At 42.8% G+C, this 24,587-nt stretch overlaps 2 protein-coding genes across 3 annotated transcripts in view; both read left to right on the forward strand.

The window, feature by feature from the left end:
• MAN1A2 (mannosidase alpha class 1A member 2) overlaps positions 1 to 6,958 on the forward strand; it is a 53,588-nt gene extending 46,630 nt beyond the window's left edge. The window contains exon 13 of the mRNA XM_066615067.1: positions 73 to 6,958. Coding sequence (XP_066471164.1) covers positions 73 to 205 — 133 coding nt within the window. The 3' untranslated portion in view covers positions 206 to 6,958. The remainder of the gene's footprint in view (positions 1 to 72) is intronic.
• A 2,444-nt stretch (positions 6,959 to 9,402) lies between these two features.
• ZNF697 (zinc finger protein 697) lies at positions 9,403 to 22,912 on the forward strand. 2 transcript variants are annotated; one of them, XM_066617496.1, is made up of 4 exons: positions 9,403 to 9,486; positions 17,746 to 17,904; positions 18,847 to 18,946; positions 21,739 to 22,912. In XM_066617496.1, exons 3-4 carry the CDS (start codon positions 18,871 to 18,873, stop codon positions 22,572 to 22,574), a joined length of 912 nt encoding a protein of 303 aa, XP_066473593.1. In that variant the 5' UTR covers positions 9,403 to 9,486; positions 17,746 to 17,904; positions 18,847 to 18,870; the 3' UTR covers positions 22,575 to 22,912. The 2 variants fall into 2 exon arrangements, with proteins under 2 accessions (XP_066473593.1, XP_066473594.1); XM_066617497.1 differs by lacking the exons at positions 9,403 to 9,486; positions 17,746 to 17,904 and adding an exon at positions 17,974 to 18,054.
• Positions 22,913 to 24,587: the final 1,675 nt, after the last annotated feature.

The raw sequence follows: 24,587 nt of genomic DNA on the forward strand, positions 1-24,587 counted from the left end.
AGAAACATTCTGTTACACATAAATGTGTACATACAAATCACTTCAATCTGTTTTCTCTCTTTGATTTCCCAGATATTTGTACCTGCTGTTTTCCAATGATGATCTCCTACCTTTGGATCACTGGGTTTTTAATACAGAAGCTCACCCCCTGCCTGTCTTACATCTAGCCAACACAACGCTTTCAGGAAATCATGTGTATCGATAGAAACGATTCCAGGACAAGGATAAAAATACTTTCTTTTAGCTGTGTTTTGTTTACATGGACCACTTCAGACTTAAGGCTTGAGAGAAGACTGGCATTTGCTTAATTAATTTAGACCTTTGAATCAAGAGAGAGGATCAAAACTGCACTCTTAAGCATGTAGATAAATTAACTCTGAAAAAAATTCCATTTTATACATGACCAAAACGATCTACTGCGGTGTGTGCCAGAAAGAGACTCTGTATATTTGCATCTGAGAAGGTGGAACATGGCATTTCAGAATTTGGAGGCGAAGGGGACATGATTCCTGGCCAAGGGCAGGAGTGTGTTACAACTGTTACTACTGATCTTTGCAGGGAGCAGTGTCCTGCTCAAATGATGTGGATTTCTGATATTTTATCATTTGCTTTTTCTTTTGGTGATGGCATGAGCAAAACGGTGTCAGGCAACAAAAGTGCACTCGGAGCACTTGGACTTGATGTTCCACTATTCCGGTTTTGAATTTTCTACTTTTCATCAGTCTGTCCAGACTGCCAGCCATTCCCAGTGCCTCTCAGACCCTTGCCTCTTTTTATTAAGAATAATAATATCTATCAAACGTTTGTCCTACTAGTGTTGTTCTTAAGGAAATGAGATATGGAAAGGTTCCACATCCTTTCCTGATCTGTGATTTTTTTAGGATTCGGAAAATCTCGTTCACTACAGAGTTGTTTCTCACACCACCATGATAAAATTGCCCAGTATTTTCAAGTGCGTGGTCAAGGTTCCTGTAAGTTGCAGTAACTTACATTTGTCTATGAAGCCTGGAGTTTCACTAAGCTCTCACTCTTTTTATTTGTATACTATTCAAAAACCGAAGAACTGTCCTGTAAGAGGTGCCCTTTACCAATCTTAAAATCTGTAAGACTGTTACCTGGTATAATGGCGCTTGTTTTTTGGATCCTGTGTAAAAGCTGGTGTCTGAGGAGTCTTTAAGCCTTCACTTACACAGTAGAAAGCTTACTATGCTCGTACATGACCTCCAAATAACAAGAAACATACTACCTATTGGTGTCTGCATTAGTAAAGAAAGATTAATAGGAACTTGAAAGTGAGTTTATTTTGCAACATGTTCTTCTCATGATGTCACTGGCCATAATCAGGTTTAGAAACTGCTGTCAACTTCCCTCCACTTCAATTAATGGGAACTTTTTGGGCATCAGTTTCTCTGAGATGTCTGTTTGAAGGTTTTGTGTGAATATTGTTCATATTTGTGAAATCTTTCCTGGGGAATGCAAATGACAAACATTTATTTTTAGTTGGCTTTGCTCCCCCTTTAAGTGACTGCTGAAACCCAAAAGGGTAGTTTTATTTATATGCTCAGTGTTGGCTTATTCCTTTGGAACCTTACCATATTCCAAGGACAGAAAAGATCTGAAAATCAGCAAACCATTTAACTAGGTAACAACAAATATAAGATCCAGCTGTGATGAGTGATAAATTTATTTTGTCTATTGCAGTCCTAAGGGTGGGGATTACTTTAATCCACTCCAGTTGCACTGGCGTGCTGTCTACAGCCAGTGGCTTTAGAAATCAGTGTGACCAGGATCAAAGTGAACTGTAATGTGAAAATCCTGCCTCTTGTGAAAATGTCCAGCCCACATACCCATGGAGATAAACCTAAAAATGTTGGAAGTGTTTATGGAATATTTCCATATTAGCGATTGTCCAATAATAGCGATTGTCCGGGTGGGATTTCAACCATTACGAGATTGAAATGTCCTCACTTTGCACAACTGTCAGCTCTGCTTATGCCCTCCAGTTAATTATTTTACTGTCTCTGCAAATTTACCTTTTCAAACTCTTATCTCCATAAGTTCAGTATTTCTTTTCTGGTCCCTTGGCTATCTCAAAAGATGAAATTTTGCATGGAAAAGGCAAGTACGGTATAAAAACCAAGAAGCTGTGCAATAATAATAATGTACTCCACAGTAAAATTTAGGCGATTTCAACTCATATTCTAGAGCTATGTCTAGTGTAGAGTTGAAAGTCTGAGATCTCTCTCCATGAGTTTCTGCTGCTATTGTTTTTACTGATGCTAATGGCTGTTGTCGGAATGTTGTGTTCTCATTGAAATCAGTGGCAAAACTCTGTATGATGCATGATGTTCGCCCAAAGTGCTTTTTTGTGTATTATAAAAATATACAATGGTGGCTAAAATGGTTCTCTGCCTAAGTAGAATAGAGTTGTGGGTTTGCAGTTAGGCTGAAAACTGTTCAGTCACCTCCTGTATATGAAAACAATACATAGTACCTGTATCTTGAATTCCTGTGCTTAAAGATCACCATACTGCTAATTTTGTTTTTCTTTTTTTCATGTTTGAGCAGAACTACCTATTATGAATGATGCAGTGTCACAATTGGGGATTATTACTCTCCCCATCCAAATTTCTCCCAGATTTCAGTGTTCCTTGATTCTTGTTTGCAGAGCAGCATAAATGTGCAAGTAATTGACCATCCTTCCATTGTTTTTATTTGCATCCTTTGTTCAGACAACTATGTATGCCATGTATGTGTATGGTTTGCCATGGTTTTCAGTTTGATCTCCCCCCTCTCAACCGTGAATATTGGTACACATGTGACTTATATTAAAATACCTGCAAAAAAGAATCTTGATCTGATTGCATAATATGTACATGTTCATTAATTAAATTGCAGGGTAAGAAGTAATCCTAATGATTTCCTCAAGATTCTGTTTTGCAGGTGTTCCTGTGCATAGGTTAACCTATAATAGGAAAAAGGCATAAACTGAAAACTGTACTATACTGCCCAGACAAAATTTTTGAAGCTTCAGAAATTGAGTTAAACCTGGAAATAGAGTGGAATACAGGGCAGAGGCAATTCATGGCACCACAGTGTAACAAATGACACACCCACTCACCCCTATTCATGATGTGTGCGTTTCCTATCCCTAGCAGTAGCCACCAGTGGCAGGGAATGGGGACAGATATTGCAACTTGAGATAAATGCACCTTATGGGTAGAAGTCACAGGGATGTCATTTTTAACAGCATCCCCCTGTCTTTCATACTGTGTACATCTTCCCTAAAATACCTGAACTTGTAGTAAATGAAAATAAATCTTTACAGTTATAGAGATTCACAGAACTGTTTTTGGAGAGCTTTCATATAGTATGAGTAAATCTATTGCTGTCATCCCTATGTTTCAGACTTGGAGTTCAGAATAATTAACCACTCTTAATAACTAATAGCCACTCAAGTAAATTGCAGCTTGTATGGCTATTTGCTGAAAACCAAAAACTGAATAAAATTACTGCAGTGCTCGCTTAGCACTAGTAAAATAATTCTCTGAGTATTCATTTATTTAAGGGAACTATTTCTGATTAATTTGAAAGGTTTGCTTTAAAATTAAATTTTCCGGTCTTGTTATAATTACAAGTAATTTGAACATTGCCCTTGGTTACTTTGCTCCTGTGTACAAGTTTGTACATCAGAAGGACTGAGGCAAAGAACTAGCTGTTTATCTGATTTATCTCGTATTCAACTGAACAAGAACAAAAATCCCTAATCAAATACTTGCCTGACTGTACAGGGAGAGGTCAGGGAATTATACACAGCCTGAAATAGAATGTCCAACTCCTTGTACCCAGTGGTACTTACTTTTCCATTAACGTGGGTTGAGTTATAAAACTGTTCCTTGCTTTTATATTCTCTGTAAGTCTCCGGGAGTTAACTCACTGCCACAAAAAAGTGACTAATTTTAGATCCCAAGCCACTTCACAGGAGATATTACTGAAAATTTCAATTCATTGTAATTGCATTTCTCTCATATGCAATGAATTGTAAATTTGCGTAATATCCTAGTTTATAGGATATTAAGCAGTACTTTCTGGTTTTACTAACTGAACCTGTCTCTAACTCTCAAGCTGTAAATGTAGACAGAGAGCTGTTCTGTCTTTATTGCATTGTCTGTGTTCCTTCATTGATGTGCTGAACAGGACATTGGCAAATCCTGAGCTGCTGTTCCTGAATGAGCTCATGGCCATAAAGTATTGTATTCTAGCTTCAGAGAACTCCTTATCTCTTATTCCTTTTGAGAGATTGAGATAAATGGAGGAGTGAATTCCTACATTGCTACTTACACATGACTGTAATTGTCACTTTATACAGGGGTGCCCAAACCCCAGCCTGGGGGCCACTTGCAGCCCTCAAGACTTCTTAGTGCAGCCCTCAGGGAGCCCCCAGTCTCCAATGAGCCTCTCGCCCTCTGGAGATTTGTTGGAGCCCACACTGGCCCAATACAAACTGCTCTCAGCGTGAGGGCGACTGTTCGACCTCTCGCGTGAGCTGTTGGATGAGGGCTTCCTCCCCTGCTTGCTGTTTCACATCTGTGATGCAGCCATGTCAGCAAAGGAAAGGCCAGCCTTGCTTTGTGCAAGGCCTTTTATAGGCCTTGAGCTATTGCAAGAGCTTTATTCATTCATATAAGTTCATCTTTAATATATTCATTTTATAATGTAAACGTATGTAAATTTATTCAAATTTTAAATGTAAACTATTTTTTTGCCCTGACACAGTGTCAGAGAGCTGATGTGGCCCTCCTGCCAAAAGCTTTGGACACCCTTGCTTTATTAATGTGAAAAGAACTAGTTTCAGTCATCACAGATTGATTAGAGCATGGTCCATAATGAGAGCTGCACAATTATAACAATTGTTCAGATATTGAGAACTCATCCACAATCTGGCTGCAACATGAGTAGATTATTGTGGGGCTGTTTGGATGGTTTTTTATTCCCTGGCACATTAAATGACTTGCATATTCATGTCCTGGCCCTCTGCTTCTCTGACTTTTAAATCTCCCTAATTGCATGGGGGGAGGGGCCGGTTTGTCTAAAGCACCTCCTCACATGTCCTTATAAGGAAGGTAGGGGAAGTGAAGGGTGAGGTTGGGATTTGTGCACATGTAATTTAATGCATTGGACCAGTGCAGGAAGAAGATATTGTCCAAACCAGCCCTTTAAAGAAGAAAAACAGAATACAGGTTTAAACATCATATATAAATATATTAGAATTGCTAGGGTTCTTTTTAAAGAAGTACTGCTGTCATTCTATATGCTTTGCCATTGATGATAAATGGACGTTCTACATCTGGTTATTTGCAAGCCCTATAGTCTAACCAGCAGTTTTTCGTTACCCCATATTTTTAAAGTATGCCAACTTTCCCTCTCCGAACAAGCCCTGTTTATAGGGTTTACTTATGGCAAACCTAGCATGGAATTTCCCCAAAGTATTGCTTAAGGCTGGTTCAGATATGCATGTGTGATTTGTTTTCTCAACATCTGATTTCAGTGCACTTGTTGCTTGGCTGAATGTATTACCTGATCCCTAAAAACACTGTGTTTGAGGTGATATGCAAGTGCTACCTGTGATATGTCTGTGATTGCCTACTCACATTTGTGAATTACTTGTTGTTCCAGTCATTCAGTGATAAATATGCATGTGTGAACCAGGTTTTAGGCTGCAATCCTATATGCACTTACCTGGGAGAAAGGACCATTGAATTTAATGGGTTTTGTTTCTGAGTAGCCATGCATAGGATTGCATTGTTGATGTCTGCTGCAGAGACAGATGTGAAACCTTCTTTGTGTGTTAGCCCAGGAATGCAAAATGATTTAAACTCACCACAGAATGTTTGCTTTAAAAATATTCCTTTTAACTATGGAATACTAAAGCCACGTTTTCTGAAAGACTGAGAATAGTACTCTGCATCAAAGGCAAAGTCTCTAATCTCTGTGGGCTGTTACGAGACTGAAGATGTAATCTTAAAAAAAAATCAAGTAACAGATACCTTGAACCATTTGGGAAGGGGTTGAAGGGATTTCACTCTTTGTTGTCTAGCAAGTAAGAGTTGACAGTCTATGTTTATGCCTTATCAAGGATGTACTTCTCCTAATATTATTTGAAAATGTTTAGCTGGTTGACAGTTCATGGACCCTCCTCTAGCAACTTTCCTGTACTTTTAAAAGCCATAAATATTTTGGGCATAACTCTTCTAAGAGAACAAGGACCCAATCAGCAGGAATTGTGGTGTTGTAATGCTGTGTCTGGGTTATTAATTTCTATATTATCCACACACATATACACACTTTATATTGCTAGCGTATCTCTTTATTAATGACATGTTGCTTCTGCCTTTTCAGGACTATCTAGCAAACCTAGCTCTTAAATAATGATCACTGGCCATTATGTTTAGTGCAATTTTCACCACAGAAGCATTGCTTGGAGCTGTTTGTAACAGTCAGGCAAATGTTGGCATTAATCCTCTGGTTCATGACTTTTAATTTTCATGCATATAAATGAGGAAATAATGGAAAACAGTTAAAAGACTAGTTCATCATGTTGGCCAATATTTTTAATGGCGTTTTGGTGATGGCCATAACAGAGTAAAGGAGGAAGAGACCCAGCTTACTTTAATGAATGAGATGTCAAACTCTAGTGGTACAGTTGTTGACAACCACTCACCTAGGGGTAACTGCTTGATTGACTAAATATGCCTTTAAACATGGTTATTCATAGTGGATGTTGCCCTGTCATCATGCCTCTACTTCACTTTCCTAAAGTTTATAGATTATTTTTTTCTTCTGAAATATTGAAAGGGCAAGAGTCAGCCTTGTGAACTGGGAAGCTTCTGGCTGTCTCTAAGCTGGTATCCTGCGTATGTAATTTTTAAAGGTTTAAAAAGAATATTGTATATAAAAATAAAAGAATGTCTTTAAAAGAAAACATTTTCAGTGTCCTTATCCTTTTGGCATAGTAGCTGGGACAGAAGTGTTAAGAAGTAGGGGGACTGACTTCATTCTCTCAGGCTGCAATCTCATACACATCTAAGAGTAGATTCTATCTCAGTGGAACTTCTGTGTAGTCATGCGTTGAATTATGCTGTCAGTGAACAACCTCCAGATGGCAGCAATGTTAAGCTGCAGTCCTGCAGATGCTTACCTGGGAGTAGGTTTCATTGATCTCAATAGGACTTACTTCTGAGTAGACATACTTAAGATTGGGCTGCAAATCTGTTGGGGGGGGGGGGAAGCAGAGTCCTTAAGGCTAACCAGCATAATTTTTCATGAATTCCGTGAAATGAAAATCCTCAGGAATACAGAGTAAAAGTAAAAAAAGCTGTGAAAGATGGGGTCAGAGGACTATGAGATGGAAGATATGCAATCAGTGACAATTCACAACAGGAATACTAGATATAGCAGTGTTTCTCAAACTGTGGGTCAGGACCCACTAGGTGGGTTGTGAGCCAATTTCAGGGGTCCCCCCCATTCATTTCAATATTTGATTTTTAATTAACATATTCAGACTTCATACTACCATGGTATGTGACTGCATTGGGGAAATGTTACAGATCTGTACTTTTAACAGGCTACTCTGTATATGCTTTTAACAATGATAGTAAATGGAACTTGCTCCTGGGTAAGTCTGGGTAGGATTGTAGCCTAGGATTGTTAAAAATGTTCTTGCTTGATGATGTCAGTTCTGCTCATGACATCACTTCTGGTGGGTCCTGTTGGTGAAAGCATCTGCAAAGATGAAGGAATAGGTTTTTGTTAAAAGGGCTGAACTTCTATCAGGCACCACTTTAGTCAAAGCTTTAAAAGCTAAAGGCAAAAAGCACAGCAGTGTTTCTCAATCAGTGGTACTTGAGGGGATGTCTGCTGGTACTTGTGGGACCCCTGGAGCCCTGCTGCCCAGCAGCAGAACCAGGAACACAACACAACTAACAGCAGTAGAAGGCTTCAAAGAACGCTTTTCTGTGTTTGGAAAAAAAACTCCTGTGCACCCTGAGCCTCTTACTGGTGTTTGTCACATTGCATCTGGCCTCCCACCCCAGAAGTAACTGGTGATGATATATCATTGCTTGTTACTTCCTGTGTTGCTTCAAATAGGTGGACCATGTGAAGTGGTACAGTGGAGGACAAATGTTGAGCAACACTGGGGTATGGTATTCCCAGAAAGGGGTCATGATTCCCGAGAAGCATCTTCAAAGGGGATGGAGAGTGGAAAATTGAGAAGCAGCAGCAAGCAGGGAGTAGTGGCCAGGTTCATTCAACACTCAAATGTTACTGAGGAAAAGGTCTTGGTTGCTCACAGTGCAGTCCTGCTTTCCTCCTTGTGATCCACAAACAGATCCTTTTGCTTTCTTTGTGGATATCTTCTTCTTCTTTAGCGTTTGACATGTGGTGGTGGTGTCTGCTATTTTGGATCAGAGTTGCCATTTCTCTCTATTGTGGGTTTGGTATGGGTGTAGGTGGGTGATTTTCATGTCGCCGTGCAGCATGTCAAACCAGCTGCTTTCTTGGTGGGTATACTGTACCCAATTTGTCACGCTGAAGTTTATCAGAAGCCAGCCAGCCAGCCAACACTTTGCTTCTAGAAAAGAAAATGCTCAGAAACAGGAGTCAACCCAGTGGTAACAAGATGGCACTACCCCACACCCATCAGATACACTACTATAGCTGGTACCTGGGCTCAGAGGCAGTATCCTGGAAATCAATGGCAGGGCTGAGTGATGTACATGTGCGCACCACTTAAGGATGGGGATATATTCTCCAATCCTGGTTGTTATGCAATTTGGTTGCTAAGCGAACCTACAGCCCAATCTAGTGCCTTTGTTGTGTAGACAGCTAGCTGGCTGCACAGCCTACTGGAGATAGACAGCCTCTTTAAGAGGCATTAAGAGCCTCTTGGTTGCGTAAACAGACACTCTGCTGCAGGGTGTGGGAGACGGACTCCTCATTAAGAGTCTTTGTTGTTCTTTGACGGCCATATATGTGGTCATTGTCAAGTGGCACACACCTGTATTTAGGGTACTTACAGCCAAATCCTATCCTGGGAGTAAGCCCCCTTGACTGTAATGGGACTTACTTCTGAGTAGACATGCATAGGATTAGGCTGCAATCCTGTACACACTTTCCTGGGAGTAAGTTCTACTGAGCACAATAGGACTTTCTTTTGAGTAGACCTGCATAGGCTTGTGCCCTAAAGTATTTCAACACCCCCCCCCCCTTTGCGTGTGTGTGTGTTGATCAAAAGACCTCTAGAGGGTGAGCTGCTGGGAGAGCCGCCGTGCGGTTGTAGCCCCTTGAGCGGCCTCCGAGGGGACCATTTCCAGGGGTCGGGCCAGCAGGTCGAGCGAGGACGGCGGCGAGGGGCGGGCCGGGCCGGCCTTTGTCTCTTCCCCGGGCCTGCCGCCGCCGCGGGGCGGAGCCGAGGAGGAGAAAGAGGTAGGAGGGGAAGCCGGCTTGCTCGCCCGGGCGGGGAGGCGACCGGCAGCAGCCTCGGGGCTGGGAGGCGCCACTTCCCGGGGGAGTCCCGCAGCCTGGTGGGGCTCGTCCGGGGTGCGGGCTGCAGCTGGGTGGGGTGCAGCTGGCGCCCGCCCCTCCGACGGGGCGGAGCGGTGGGCGCTATCGGAGGAGCGGGCTGGTGGGCGCCCCCTTTCCTAGGAGGAAGCCCCTCGGAGCGGCGGGGGCTTTGTCCACCTAAGCCCCTACCCTGGAGCTGGGGAGGAGCCTTTGCCTGGCTCGCCCTCCACGCCGCGGGAAGGGGAGGAGGGCTGGAGGGCCAGGCTGCGCTCCTCCTCCCTCTTCCGCAGCAGGCTTCACCCCGGGGTGGCAGACGGGCTGCCCCCGATCAGCCGCAGTGCCCCCGCCTGCTCCAGCCAGGCATCATTTGCTCGCGTGCGCGCGCTCTCTCTCTCTCACACACGCGCACACCCCAGTGGGCATCACTTGTTCACACGCTCACTGGTGCCCCAGTCTGCTCCAGCTAGCAGGGCCTAGGCAAAGGGGGTAATTTGTCCCCAGCCCAGGGTCAGAGAAGGAAAGTTCCTGGGATTTTCCAGTCTCACCCAGACTCACTGCCTGCATGGGATGCACATGGCAGCAACTACTGCCAGAAGCTGTATGTTCCTTAACAGTGTCTCAGCTGGGAGAAAGCTGGCCTGCGCCAGGAGCTCTTTGGCTTGTGCATCTGCTTGCCACGAAGGAGTGTAGAGGACGCAGCTGCTGCAGAAGTGCTGCCTGCCCCCACTGCCACCCCCCCCCAGCCTGTTTTCCCCCCTCCCTCTTTGGGAAGGGGCCCACAAGAAACTTTGTACCCCTTTGTACAAAACTTTGAAACTTTGTACAATTCCTCTTGGAGGCTCTGCCAGCTAGGCATCATTTGCTGCCACCCACCTACACACACACACTAGTGCCAGAGTCTACTCCAATTAGACATTTACTGCCCCTACACACACAAGCTAATGCCACAATCTGCTCCAACTAGCATCATTTGCTGCCACGCATGCACCTGCTGATACCTCAGAGCTTCAGGAGACCTGGCAGTCTCTACCCTGGCCATCTCTCCTCCAACCCCTGCCATCCCTGCACCAATTTGGGTTTACTGTTGCTGGCCACAGGCTGCTTAGCACAGGACAGTCTCTTGATCATTTGCTTTTTCTCCCACAAGTCAGAGCACCTTGTTGTCACTTCTTAGTCCATGATGCCAAGTCTACTTCTTTGTGGACTTCTCACCCTTGGACACTTGTAAACCACAGGGAGAAAAAGGATGATTCTCTTAATGCTGAATCTGCTGAAACAAACCAGTGCGTGCATTCATATATACAGCAGTTCCATCCATGGCAATGCTAACATGTTGTATGTATGTGTCCTTTGGATGGTATTGAGAATTTAGTAGGCAGGTTTATTTTCATTCTGCTAACCGATTAAATTAGCAAAATAACTAGGCAAATGGATGCACCAGTCACCATGTATATGCACAAACTTAAATGGCTGTAATAGTGGAGCAGCAGCAGCAAAGATAATGGCCTGGAGACAGAACTGGGTGAAAATTCAGTGCTGGTTATACAAAATTACAACTGAGGATTTGTGTGACAAAACCAGGAGTTGATGCATAAGGGCACAAACTAGTATAGACCAGTGTTTCTCAAGGTTTGTTCTTGTCGCAAACTTAGGGGGGTTTGGGGTGCTCGGAGTTCTTGGTTCTCGAACCCTAAAGCCCTCAAGGCCCCCCTGTTCAGTAGTACTGCCACCACCCTGTAGGTGCCAGTTCCTCAGTCCAGGGACACTGAGACCCTCTAGGCTTAACTCTATCCCTTGCAGGCACTGAGCGCTTTCTCCAATTAAAGCTTCAGTCCTCAAGTTACTAGACCTCAATGAGCACTTGGTAGCTTGCTGAACAGCTAGGCAGGATTCTGAACCTTTGTCCCCAACAGACAATGAAACAACTTAGTAAAAGAGATTTTAGTTTATTAAGTACATAAGGTTACATAAAGTTACAGTAAGGCAGCAAATGCTAAAGGCATAAGAACATAAGAACATAAGAACATAAGAACAGCCCCACTGGATCAGGCCATAGGCCCATCTAGTCCAGCTTCCTGTATCTCACAGCGGCCCACCAAATGCCCCAGGGAGCACACCAGATAACAAGAGACGTCATCCTGGTGCTCTCCCCTACATCTGGCATTCTGACTTAACCCATTTCTAAAATCAGGAGGTTGCGCATACACATCATGGCTTGTACCCCATAATGGATTTTTCCTCCAGAAACTCATCCAATCCCCTTTTAAAGGCATCTAGGCTAGAGGCCAGCACCACATCCTGTGGCAAGGAGTTCCACAGACCGACCACGCGCTGAGTAAAGAAATATTTTCTTTTGTCTGTCCTAACCCGCCCAACACTCAATTTTAGTGGATGTCCCCTGGTTCTGGTATTATGTGAGAGTGTAAAGAGCATCTCCCTATCCACTCTGTCCATCCCCTGCATAATTTTGTATGTCTCAATCATGTCCCCCCTCAAGCGTCTCTTTTCTAGGCTGAAGAGGCCCAAACGCCGTAGCCTTTCCTCATAAGGAAGGTGCCCCAGCCCTGTAATCATCTTAGTCGCTCTCTTTTGCACCTTTTCCATTTCCACTATGTCTTTTTTGAGATGCGGCGACCAGAACTGGACACAATACTCCAGGTGTGGCCTTACCATCGATTTGTACAACGGCATTATAATACTAACCGTTTTGTTCTCAATACCCTTCCTAATGATCCCAAGCATAGAATTGGCCTTCTTCACTGCCACCGCACATTGGGTCGACACTTTCATCGACCTGTCCACCACCACCCCAAGATCTCTCTCCTGATCTGTCACAGACAGCTCAGAACCCATCAGCCTATATCGAAAGTTTTGATTTTTTGCCCCAATGTGCATGACTTTACACTTACTGACATTGATGCGCATCTGCCATTTTGCTGCCCATTCTGCCAGTCTGAAGAGATCCTTCTGGAGCTCCTCACAATCACTTCTGGTCTTCACCACTCGGAAAAGTTTGGTGTCTGCAAACTTAGCCACTTCACTGCTCAACCCTGTCTCCAGGTCATTTATGAAGAGGTTGAAAAGCACCGGTCCCAGGACAGATCCTTGGGGCACACCGCTTTTCACCTCTCTCCATTGTGAAAATTGCCCATTGACACCCACTCTCTGCTTCCTGGCCTCCAACCAGTTCTCAATCCACGAGAGGACCTGTCCTCTAATTCCCTGACTGTGGAGTTTTTTCAGTAGCCTTTGGTGAGGGACCGTGTCAAACGCCTTCTGAAAGTCCAGATATATAATGTCCACGGGTTCTCCCGCATCCACATGCCTGTTGACCTTTTCAAAGAATTCTATAAGGTTCGTGAGGCAAGACTTACCCTTACAGAAGCCATGCTGACTCTCCCTCAGCAAGGCCTGTTCGTCTATGTGTTTTGAGATCCTATCTTTGATGAGGCATTCTACCATCTTACCCGGTATGGATGTTAGGCTGACCGGCCTATAGTTTCCCGGGTCCCCCCTAAACATAAGGCATAAACATCTAGGAAACATATCAGCAATAAAATAAAGCTAACTGGATATCTCTATTAATCCCTATCTCTCACCTGGGTCAGTTACTCTTGTGGATCTTTTCGCTCCAGGGCTACCTATGAGGCCAGGTGCCCATGGTGGAAAATGGAGCTCACAGTGTGCAGGATCTTGCACCCAAAAATTCTGTCCAAGGAGCCGGAGACACCCCTTGGGCACTCATTATTATACTTCTTATGCTAATAGTACTGAGGTGACTTCATACTTATTTAGACTGTCCAGTCAGAAACTTTTGAGGACAGAACCTTCTTAAAGTTGGCCTGGTTGCTAGCCCACCTAGTTCTTACCTCTTCCACTGGAGATCCATAGCTGCATTCCATTCCGCTTGATTAGGTGCCTCTCTGTCTACTAAGGTGTTAAACATTCCAATGGGTTGTAATTCTTGTTGTCTGTCCTTTCTGGCCAGCAAAGGAGAGACAACCATCTTTTTGTTTATTTACTCACATTCTTGCAGCTAGGAACTGCTAGCCACTTCTCCGTTACTGACTTAGTTTGGTTCAGGCTCCACATGCTAACCTAGGCCTAAACTGTACGTATTCATGACAGTTCTCCACTGTACTGCTTCACATGGTCCACTTATTTGAAGCACAATCGGAAGTAACTGGCAGTGACATCATTACCAGTTACTTCTGGATTGAGAGGTCAGGTGCGACATGACAAACACCAGTAAGAGGCTCAGAGTAGACAGGAGGGCTTTTTTGAGCACAGAAAAGCATACTTTGGAGCTCTGCCTGCCTAACCAAGTCTTCTAATGCTGTTTGTATCATGTTCTTGGTCTTGCTGCTGGGCAATATAATAGCAGGGCTGCTGGTTTTTCCTGCCTGACGGAAGAATTGGTTTCACTATTCATTCTGTTATCTAACATCTCCTTCTTATAGCATCTGAGTGTTCAAGTTCCCCAGTTTCATTGTCATACATCATTCAGTGTGATGTTCCAGCTTGGGCTGATTGCTGTCGAGTTTCAGCTATTGAATACTAATGATATGGAAGGAGGCAACACAAAACCATTTTTGACTATGTTTGCTGATCAGGTAGAGTGAGGGGAAGAGAGAAATGGATCAGTCAGCAATCTGCACAGAGACATTTCTGCCATTTAGGGCACAATCCTAACCAGGTCTACTCAGAAGTAAGTCCTGTTTTGTTCAATGGGGCCTACTCTCAGGAAAGTGTGGTTAGGATTGCAGCCTCCGTTTTATAATAATCGAGTGAGGAAACCGAGCATGGTTTATTTGGTTTCCTTTGTACCAATAGAACTAGGAAGAAACCCATGAATGAAACTCCTCAGTGCTTTATTTTGCATGCTTAAGGGGGTGATACAGCTGTATCAAAAATTTAATTTTCTTGCCCCATCAGATTTTAATTTAACTGATGCATTCTAAGGCTTCCATCTGATATGCACTTACCTGAAAGTAAGCTGCACTGAATACTGAAACTTATTTCCATGCCAACATGAGTAGATTGTGCTCAGAGCTTTTTATCTTTAGTGCCTCAGACATCCCTAGGAGAATTTTGAACTACTCACACATCACCCCCCCAAAGTATTTTTTTAAAATTTCAATTGCTATTTTCCTGAAATTGAATTGAACATATATGGCAAATAGTGGAACTTCAGAAAACAATATTAATCTTCAAATATAGAAAGAAAAAAATGTTCACTTTGTAGAATTTGAAGACATCAAACTCACGAGGAAAATCAATGAGAGGGCTGTGACAGTTTCCCCTTAATCAAAAGGTTAATGAATGTAACAGCTTTCAATAAAGTCAGGTGCACATATCATACTTTGTATCCAGCCGACTCTGAGCTCTGTTGAAAATTGAGATTTACGTATATACATATGAATATTTCCAGTTTTGTCAGCAGTTTATAGAGAGATAGATATTCAGTATGTATTTAGTAGGTATACGGACAGAAAGCTGAAAACTATAAATATTGTGAAAACCAAAAATGCTGTTGGCTTTTGTTGCCCATCAGCAGTTGGGGCCAAATACAAAAATTTGTAAACATTGTCCTTGTTTAGTCAAAAAAATGTGTATCAAGGTAAAAAAATTCATAAGTCTCCGGATATACCTCACATACTACCTGCACCCCCTTGACACACACCTTAGCGGTACAGGCCCCACAGATCAAGAATCTTCTTTAGCAGTAGTCTTGCTTACCTTTTGACTTGTGTATATGCTGCTGCTGCTAAAAAATGATAAATATAATAATAATAATAATAAACAATATCAACACTTCAATTGAAATCAGCAGGATTTGGTGGTAATGCTTACAAACATGTCCCATTAATGCCAATGGGACAGTTGAACATTTGTGCTAATCTTTCTGTTGAAGATATTTAGATTTTGAATTGGAGCAAATATTCACTTGTTATTGTTAAGAAGATTTAGATACCACTTCTCAATAAAAAGTTCCCAAAGCGGTTTACAGAGGAAAATCAAAGGAATTGTTTTCTGTCCTAGAAGGACCTCCAGTCTAAAAAGATGCAGAAGCAATACCAGCAAACGGCTGCTAGAAAAGGTGCTGGGGTGGGTAAGGGACAGTTACTCTCCCCCTGCTTAATATAAGAGGAGCACCACTTGGGGGATAAAAGGGGCTTTTCCTATTTAGCAGGGTTCCATTATGTAGAATTTTGTTCAGTGTTTGTTTTCCCACCTGAAAATGCAATCAAATGTTCAGAGAATGGAGTTGATCACTATGGGAAATCTCAGTCTGCTCCTGCCTCTGTCTGTCTTGCACATGTACTACTTCTGAACATATACGCATTACCTTGTGAATACCCTATCACACTCTTAAGTCAAGTGAAAAAGACTGTCATCATGGTTTATTGCTGGAGGACGAACTATGTCAACTCTGTGAAGAAAAAAATGAACCACAGATTAAAAAGAGATCCTGTAAAAAAAAAAAAAGGAGTGCCTGTACCTTTAAGCATTGTATAGAAGAGGGAATTTTGGCAGCTGCAGCTTTTTAAACCTTGTTGAGCTGCACCTGTCCAAATTCTCCTTTCTATGTGATGGTTAAAGGTATAGGCCCTGTGTCCTCCATTGTATCTGGTCACCCTGATGTAGAAGTGCCATCAGACATGTGAAAGCAATAAAACTAATTATTTTTGTTCCAGCTGTTAAGACCCAATCCTATCGAACTTTCCAGCACTGGTGTAGTCACAACGCAGGCCTGAGATAAGGGAACAAATGTTCCCATACCTTGAGGAGACCTCTGTGACTACCTCCCCAACTCAGGAAGCAGTGCATAACCCATAGGTATAGCAGCACCAGCACTGGAAAATTGGATAGGATTGGGCCCTTAGGGCACTCTGAAGTAAGTCCTATTTTGTTCAATGGGGCTTACTCTCAGGAGAGTGTGGTTAGGATTGCAGCCTTACAGCCCAATCCTATCCACACTTTCCTGGGAGTAAATCCCGTTGACTCTAATAGGACTTCTGAGTAGACATGCATAGGATTGGGCTGTTAGTTTGAAATCCTCTGTGCACTTATTTTGAGAGAAAGCTTCACGGACCCAGCGGAACTTACGTAGTAAACATGCATAGGATTTTGTTGTTGGTTACTCCTCACATTATGTGGATGATGCCTGCTATCATAGATTTGCTGCCTAGCACATCACTGTTTGCCAGAAAGAAAGTGATTTTCTTTAGACGAGCTGGTTTAGTCATTTGTTTTTAACACTGAGAATTAGCTCCGGGGTGCTTGATCATAGTTGCCTTACTCCTTCTTTGTATCTATTTTATTTTATTTATTTTTCACTTTATACTGCCCTCTTTCCAAGGAGGTCTGGGTGGTGTACACAGCTCCTCCCCTCTTTTTGTCCTCACAACATCCCTGTGAGGTAGGTGAGGCTGAGAGATAGTGACTGACCCAGGGTCACCCAGTCACCCATGGCTGAGCTGAACCTGAGACTTCTAGAACTAAGTCCAATTCCTGAAGCATGACACCATCCTGGCTCTCACATTTTAGACGTGAATTTCACCCCCAAATCTTTTCTAGTCCCTGGCGTGTTAACAGTGTGAAGCATAGGTACAAAGCATGTCCGAATATTCTTCATAAGCTTAAAAGATAGGTGCTTGTTTAATTTAGGAGGGAAAAGTAATGAAAATGGAACTAATACTGACATCAGGAGTGGCGTTTAAGAAAAGCAGCAGTCTGAAAGTGTAATATTAAACTTCCTGTTTACAATAAACAGGCAGACACTAATCATAGTAAAGGAAATACTAATCCCATAATGCAAATGAAAGACTGAGTTCAGACATTGCATCAAATTATGCCAGACAATCATTAAGTTTTCTTGGTCATGCTTTGGTGTGATGTCTGAATATAGTCACCTCAGAAATGATTGTAACAGGTTGTCTTTTGGCTTGCTTTCGGTGTCAATCCTCAGGGCCACTTCCTGCCACTTCACATCCTTTAAAAAAGATGAAAGGGAAGCAGCAGCTTTAATTGAAAGGTGTGAAATATACTTCTAAGGAGATTCTTATAATAGAATCTCAGGGATTTGTTGCCATGGAACCTAGAAACATAGAATAGTATCTGTGCCTTGCTTACCTATAAATTTTTTTTTCTTGTTGCTTTGCATATATTTTTTAATAGACTTCAAGGCAAAGAGAATGAGATTTGGAAGCAGTATCCTCAAGAAGCCCAAGTCTAGTCCCAATTTTTGCATGGAACTGACATTGGTTTCCTTTGTCTTTGTGCCAAGATGTATCAATGGCATGTGCTGTCTATGAAGATCTGACGCCTGAGAAAAATGTGAGTAGGGAAACAGGGAAACTGACAACTCAGTTATCATAGCAGAGCTCTTTTCCACAAGTGTGAGGTTGCCAAGAGCCTGAAAGCAGAAATTATGTCCTTCTCCAGAGTTCTCCCTGCAAATGGCAGAAGTGGATCATATTGGACCAGGTGAAAGCTTCTGCTTTACAACTCCTTAGTTGCATCTCTCTGTTGGAAGAATTTTTGTTCAACTCGGGAGTTTTGATAGGTGCTAGAGTTTTCCGTTGGCAATCAAGTATCTGCTAGTTCTTGAGGTGCAGCTTCTGTATGAATTCCTGTTGGTGGCATGGGCTCTCTACAAGGACTATGAGGGAGGAGTGTCATTTAAAGAAGAATAATGTCATAGGGATATAAAAATGATTGTTTGTACCTTGCTCAATTTTTCCCCACCAAAAAAAGTGTTTCCTTGTTGACTATCTTCTGCTAGCAGTATCCTAGTATTATTAATAGTAATCAATATTTTTTCCTGTGGACCGACTTGGCTGCCTGCCATTTTTATGCTACTGCAGAGTGTTTGAGGGCTAGCATCTGAGGATCAAAGGAACTGATCAGTAGGGATAGTAGCATCATATTAGGCAAGACAGTGAAGTCTTCTACCATCTAGTTGAAGGAAGGTTACCCTACTTTGGGTTCATTTAGACTGCGGTACATGTTGGGATATTATGCAGCATAGTTGAGAGAACATGGTTTATAGATTTTAAGGAGTAAAGTCAGAAAGCAATGCAATGCAGAAGGTGGGTGTCAACTTGTCATATGGCTATATTGTAGTGATATAGAATGTAGATGCGGCAGAATGTATACAGTTGATCTGCTATGACAGCACTGGTGTGTGTGTGTTGGGGGGGTCATTTTGTTGATTCATGCACGTGGAAGAAATTTAACACATCGTTGTATTGATTCCCCTCCCTAACCCTGGTGCAGAATTCCTGAACCTAACATCCCTGGATGGAACCAGAAGACGAATTGTGCTCATCTGTGCTCCAAGATTCCACAGGAAGAGAAGTTTCCTCTGACTTTATAGGTGAGGTTTCAGTAGTTTGAAGAGGATGATTTCCACCATGGACTTCCTGAAACTGTAATAGTAAACCTCCCATTAATATACCAGCAGCAGGTCATAATAAAGGAATATAAATACCACACCACAATTGAGAGGGTTAATTCAGGTGTAACTGTTTCCTCTTTCCCCAGCCCCTGCGTTTGCATCTTCATCTTGGCTGTCTTCCTGTATACTTGTAGTTTTCTTATGATGCAACCTTTATCCAGAGGCAGGGCCGGCCAATCCATGAAGCGATTTGAATTGGTGGCATCATGCACAGATTGAGGGGAGGTGGCATAGCACCCCAGGTTTACCACCACCGTTCCAACCATTGCCCTGCTGTCCTGTGTGGACCCCAGCAAAAGTTATGCCGTACCACTGAATCGCTGCGGCCTCCTCCTCCAGTGCTGCTTGTTTCCCCTCCTTTGCTGGGGTGGGGCAGCTACCACCCTCTTCTGCCCTCTTTCTCATGCAATTGGCTTTGAAGGATAGGGGAAAAAAACAGAGCAGCACAGTGACATCAAAAGGAAGAAGAGGTAGCAAGCAGCATGTTCACTGGCTGCTCCACCTCTCAAGCAGCCTGGCCTTTCTAGATGCCAGGCTGCTTGACTGACCTTTTGTAGAACATTCCCAAAGAGTTTTTGTATTGGAATTGCGGAAGATATTACCGAGGAGATAGGGTGTGGTGTCCACAGTGCCCCTTGCTCTAAGTGAATGCAGGATTAAGGCCCAGGTGGTAGCTGGAGGTGTGCTGCACAGCTGCAGCCACTAGAGGCTAAAGGAGATCCCTCAGGATATAAGGAGCACCTGAGATAGAAAGGATGGTGGGTTGTAGGAGGAGTGCAGGTTGGAGGTAGGAAAGGAGACTGGCTTGGTTTATGGCATTGGGAATCAGACTGGATTGTGACTGGACTTTGGCTTTGGACTTTGATTTGGATACCTTGACTGATTGGACTGACCTACCTAGAACCTGACTTTGGATAGTAACTTGGCTTATTGGCAACTCTGATTGATTGGACTGGTTTACAAGGCCCAGTGGCTTTAAATTTGGCAAAACAGTTTTCTTTCTCTTTCTTCTCGAATTGTAAAAACATAAACAATCAGGGCACAGCTTGACACCTCTCTGTGTGCTGCCGATGATGGGAAGCTCCTGCTAATTGGAGCTGAAGGAACTTGAATCCAAAATAGGAGGTCTGAGGGAAAATGTGTATGCAAATGCCTGTGTTTTGTGTGTTGAAGAGAGAACATGACCATCATGTTCACATTTCCCTGAGAAGTTCATGCTCATGAGATGTACCCTCTGACTGGAAGAAAATACGTAACCTGCTCAGAAACGAAAGCCAAATTGCAGTGTAAGCCCGTGTGTGTCTACTGTAAAGTAAGTCCTGTTGAGTTGAATAGGACTTACTCCCAGGCATGTGTGCATAGGATTGCGGCCTTAAAATGTTTTCCAAATAACTAAAACTGAAATAAGCCCTTATTATTATTAACTTATCAGCTTCTGAATTTGATTAATGTGGTCATTGTATTGCAAGAATAGATGTATTATTTGATATACGTTGCTCAATGTGTGTGCTGTTTTTATTCCTCTGAAGCAGGGGTCTCCAAACTTTTTGGCCACAATACCTGGCACGGTGTTGAGGGCTGGAAAAAGAATTTAAATATAAAATGTATATAAATAAGAGATAGAACTTAGATGAGTGAATAAATGAATGAATGGGCTTGTTCATTCAACCTCTCTGGCCCTTAGAACACACTCCAGATGCAACCAGAGCATAGTTCTTGTCACGTTCGGCCAAGTGGGTCAGAGACTTTCAGGGGACAAGAGGCTTGCCGCGGGCCGGATAGAGGCTTGCCGCAGGCCGGAGAGAGGAAAGTTTAAGCAGACAAAATGAATTTGAGAAAGTAAAAATGGTGCTGCCTTACCCCCATCTCTGCCAACTAATCTGATGTCAAATATTGACAAAGATGAGAGGCAGTTGCTTGAAATCTTTCTCACCCCAGATTTTAATGGGCAGATTGTAAAGGACTAAAACAAATGTCTAAGTTACTCTTCCAGTGGGAAAATTTATTATGATTGAAATCCTTTATACCCTCCTAAAGGAGCTGTAATCTTCCCTGCAGCCAGGTGTCTCAACTTTCTAATTCAACCTATTCACCTGTGCCTTGTTCACAGTTGCTAGCACAACTTTTTGATCTTTCACGTGATAAAATGTCAAAGTATGAGTCTCTAGGAAATTAGCATCTATCTCCAAGTGACCACTGAAAGCAATCCTGGAGATTTTAACAGTGTTTCCTTTGCTAAATGATTTGACACCATGCTGGAAATAAAATATTCAGGAATGGCTTTGGTCAGAGTTGATGACCCTCGTCTGCATATGGAAAAGACTTAAGTTTTCAGTCAGAGAAACTGCTGGTAAGAAACTCACCCTTCAAGCACTTACTGGGATTCACATTATTTGTCTACACCAGCTATTTTCAACCACTGTGCTGTGGCACACTGGTGTGCCGCGAATGGCCCCAGGTGTGCTGTGGGAATTTAAGAAAGGGTCATTTATCAATAGGACCATTGGGGGATGTGAGCCCCCACTGACTGCACAGTGTGCCTTGTCAATTGTCAAAAAGCCGTTGGTGTGCCTGGACCATTTTAGTGCCTTGCCAGGGTGCCGCTAGATTAAAAGGGTTGAAAATCACTGGTCTACACATTCGTATATTGAATTGAAAAGTTGTATATAAATTAATATTTGTAAAAATAATATGTAGTGTTCCTTTTCTAGAAAATTATGAGATCCCAAGTGCATATGAAGAGGAAGTTCATCAAGGGGAAGAGCCAGAGAATGTACAGCCAGGTGAAATTTTATCAGGGCAGGTTGAAGATGCCCCTTCTCAGAGTGTTGGTGAACTCTTTGAAGGTCAGCAAGTACAAAATAATCACCCTGATAAGCAACAGGATGAATCCAGTGATCCAGAAGATGGCTTTGGGATCCTTCAAGACATCATCACTCCAGCTCCCTTGCCTTTGGGACCTTTTAGTTACACTGAAAGTGGACAGAATATTGAACAGAAATCAAGCCTGACTGTCCAACCTGAAATCTCTCCGGGGGGAGAGAAGCCTCATAAATGTACTGAATGTAGCAAGAGCTTTAATTGGCACTCAGACCTTATTAAACATCAAAGAATTCACACAGGAGAGAAGCCCTACATATGTAGCGAATGTGGGGAAAACTTCACTGTGAGCTCTCACCTTTTCACACATAAGAGAATCCATACTGGAGAAAAGCCTTTCCTTTGTACTGAATGTGGGAAATGCTTCAGTAGAAACTCGCATCTTGTTAATCACCAAAGAACCCACACAGGAGAGAAGCCCTTTGAATGTAGTGCATGTGGGAAAAGTTTCAGTGATTTCTCAACACTTACTCAACACCAGAGAACTCATACAGGTGAAAAGCCCTATGTATGCGTGGAATGCGGGAAAGGCTTTATACAGAGTTCACATCTCATAAGACATCGGAAAACCCACATGGGGGAGAAGCCCTATAAATGTGCTGAGTGTGGGAAAGGCTTTCGATATAAGACTCACCTTATAGAACACCACAGACTTCACATAGGATAAAAGAGCAGAGGCATGACTGCTTCCTCGACCATAAATGCTGATGATTTAAGTTATATGGGGCAGTGAAGTAAAGAGAGAACTTGAAGTTCCAAATAGCCTTAACTATAGTTAAGCATTGATGGTTGAAATGAACATGTTTGCTGGATGTATGCAAATGTTTCCTATAGCAAACATTTAATATATGGATGACATACACCCATGTAGATGTGCCTGGGGACTAACGCAATCCTACCACTGTGTTGAGTTGGTGTGCCTGTCTTTGTGCTGTCTCAGAGTGTCACAAATGTACTGTAAGGCAGCGACTCGAGAGCTGACTGGGCTGGCACAAAGATTGGGCTGGGGGCTGGGAGAGGGTGACAGGAGGCTGTTGGGGAGAGGGTGTTTTGGGGTGGGAGTAGGTTGGAATGGAGGGAGAATCATGCCTGGGAAGAGGTGGCATCGGTAACAGTGGTAGCACATGCCACATCCTAACACCCCTTCCCTGGCCAGGCAGTCTTACTTGGGTCTTCCCAGATTTGTGCCAGCTATATAGCTGGTGTTAAACCAGGAAGCCCCATGGGGTAGCTTGGGCTTTACGTGGGGTAAGGGGAAATATATCCTGTAGCTTTCTCCTGAGCTGCATTGGATGCAGCACAGGCCATGCAGCCTGGCTGCGCCAGAACAGTTTAGGATTGGGCTGCCCACCTCTTAATTCCCAGAAACATGCATATGAGTGTTTAAACGTGCACCCACACACATAAATATATGTATATGTTACATAAGTATGTTGTCCACACTTTATGTGGTTATTGCAGGAAATGCTTGTGTAACACTCTGCGTGTTAAAGCAAGGAACTGTGCTAAACGACTGGGAGGAAGACTGGACATTGCAAGCCAATATTATGAATGATTACTTTGGTTGAGAGGGGCAAGGTAAGCAAAGAATGGAAACTTGGTGCAAAGTCAGGTTGACTAATACAGCGAGTGAAACCAGCAAAAATGTGTCATTTCATTCAGAGAAAGCATCCTGTGTTTGTGTGGTTGATCTCAAAGGCTCTTTGAAAATACCTCCCTTTTTCATCTATAGGTTGACAATTTCCCTTTATTATTCTTTGGCACAGTATTGCCATTGGCTGTACTGGTTTGTTTGTTTGTTTTTTTTTTTTTTTGAGATGTTATTTTAGGAGCTCAGACGAATGTGAGGACAAAGTACCACTTTTGGGAAATGTTACTATTACACGAACTATTGTTTCCTTTGAAATAAAGTTTCCCATTAACAATTCCTTGTTTCATTTTTAATCCCTGCAGTTCATTTCTGGATTGAAATTGAAATGCATGTGTTCTTTATGGGGAATTTTTTCAGATGCTGTTAACAGATAATAAAAATCTTGGAGCCTCCATTCTAGGGTACAGAGGAAAGGGTAGCTGATCTATTCTTTAGTGGCTGCTTCATACAATTATCTGAATCAAGTGGTAAAGAGTTTCCTGGGTCTTACTAGCTCTCTGCAGGAAAACAGTATGCTGAGGAAAAAGTCTAGGGTGGCAGAGCCTTTACCTTTGCTGTACTTGTTATAGGTGCAAGGAGGTTTTGGATGGGTGTTTTGGGGACTAGACAATAAAAAATAACCAGTGACATCACTTATACTCCCATAGATTTGGTTGAGTAAAAAACAACCAAGGTTCCCCACTACCAACTCAAAGATATAATGCAATTGTAAGTACTTGTCTAAAGTACTGTTTTCCCTTTACTTTGTGGTCAGTCAATCTGATCTAATCCAATATAACCTGGGTCAGGTTATATATTCAGATCATTGTTCAGACCCCCCCAACCTCAATTGTCTTTCAAGTAGCAGCAGTGGTTTATCCCACAGTTAGCACAGGTAATTTAGTTGATCAGACCAACGGTGGTTGTTCATGCCTGCGTGACATCACAATTGGATTACTGAATGTGCTCTACGTGGTGCTGCCCTTGATAGTCCAGAAGTTGCAGCTAGTACAGAATGTGGCAACGCACATTTTTAGTTTCTCAAGCATT

The sequence above is a fragment of the Tiliqua scincoides genome, chromosome 2 (genome assembly GCF_035046505.1).
Source record: "Tiliqua scincoides isolate rTilSci1 chromosome 2, rTilSci1.hap2, whole genome shotgun sequence".
Taxonomy (NCBI): Eukaryota; Metazoa; Chordata; class Lepidosauria; order Squamata; family Scincidae; genus Tiliqua; species Tiliqua scincoides.

What these genes read in the sequence shown, in the direction of transcription:
- ZNF697 (XM_066617496.1), top strand. Translation starts at nt 18,871, where the DNA reads ATGGAACCAGAAGACGAATTGTGCTCATCTGTGCTCCAAGATTCCACA. An exon ending in AGTTTCCTCTGACTTTATAG is followed by an intron (nt 18,947 to 21,738) that starts GTGAGGTTTCAG and finishes TTCCTTTTCTAG; the next exon opens with AAAATTATGAGATCCCAAGT.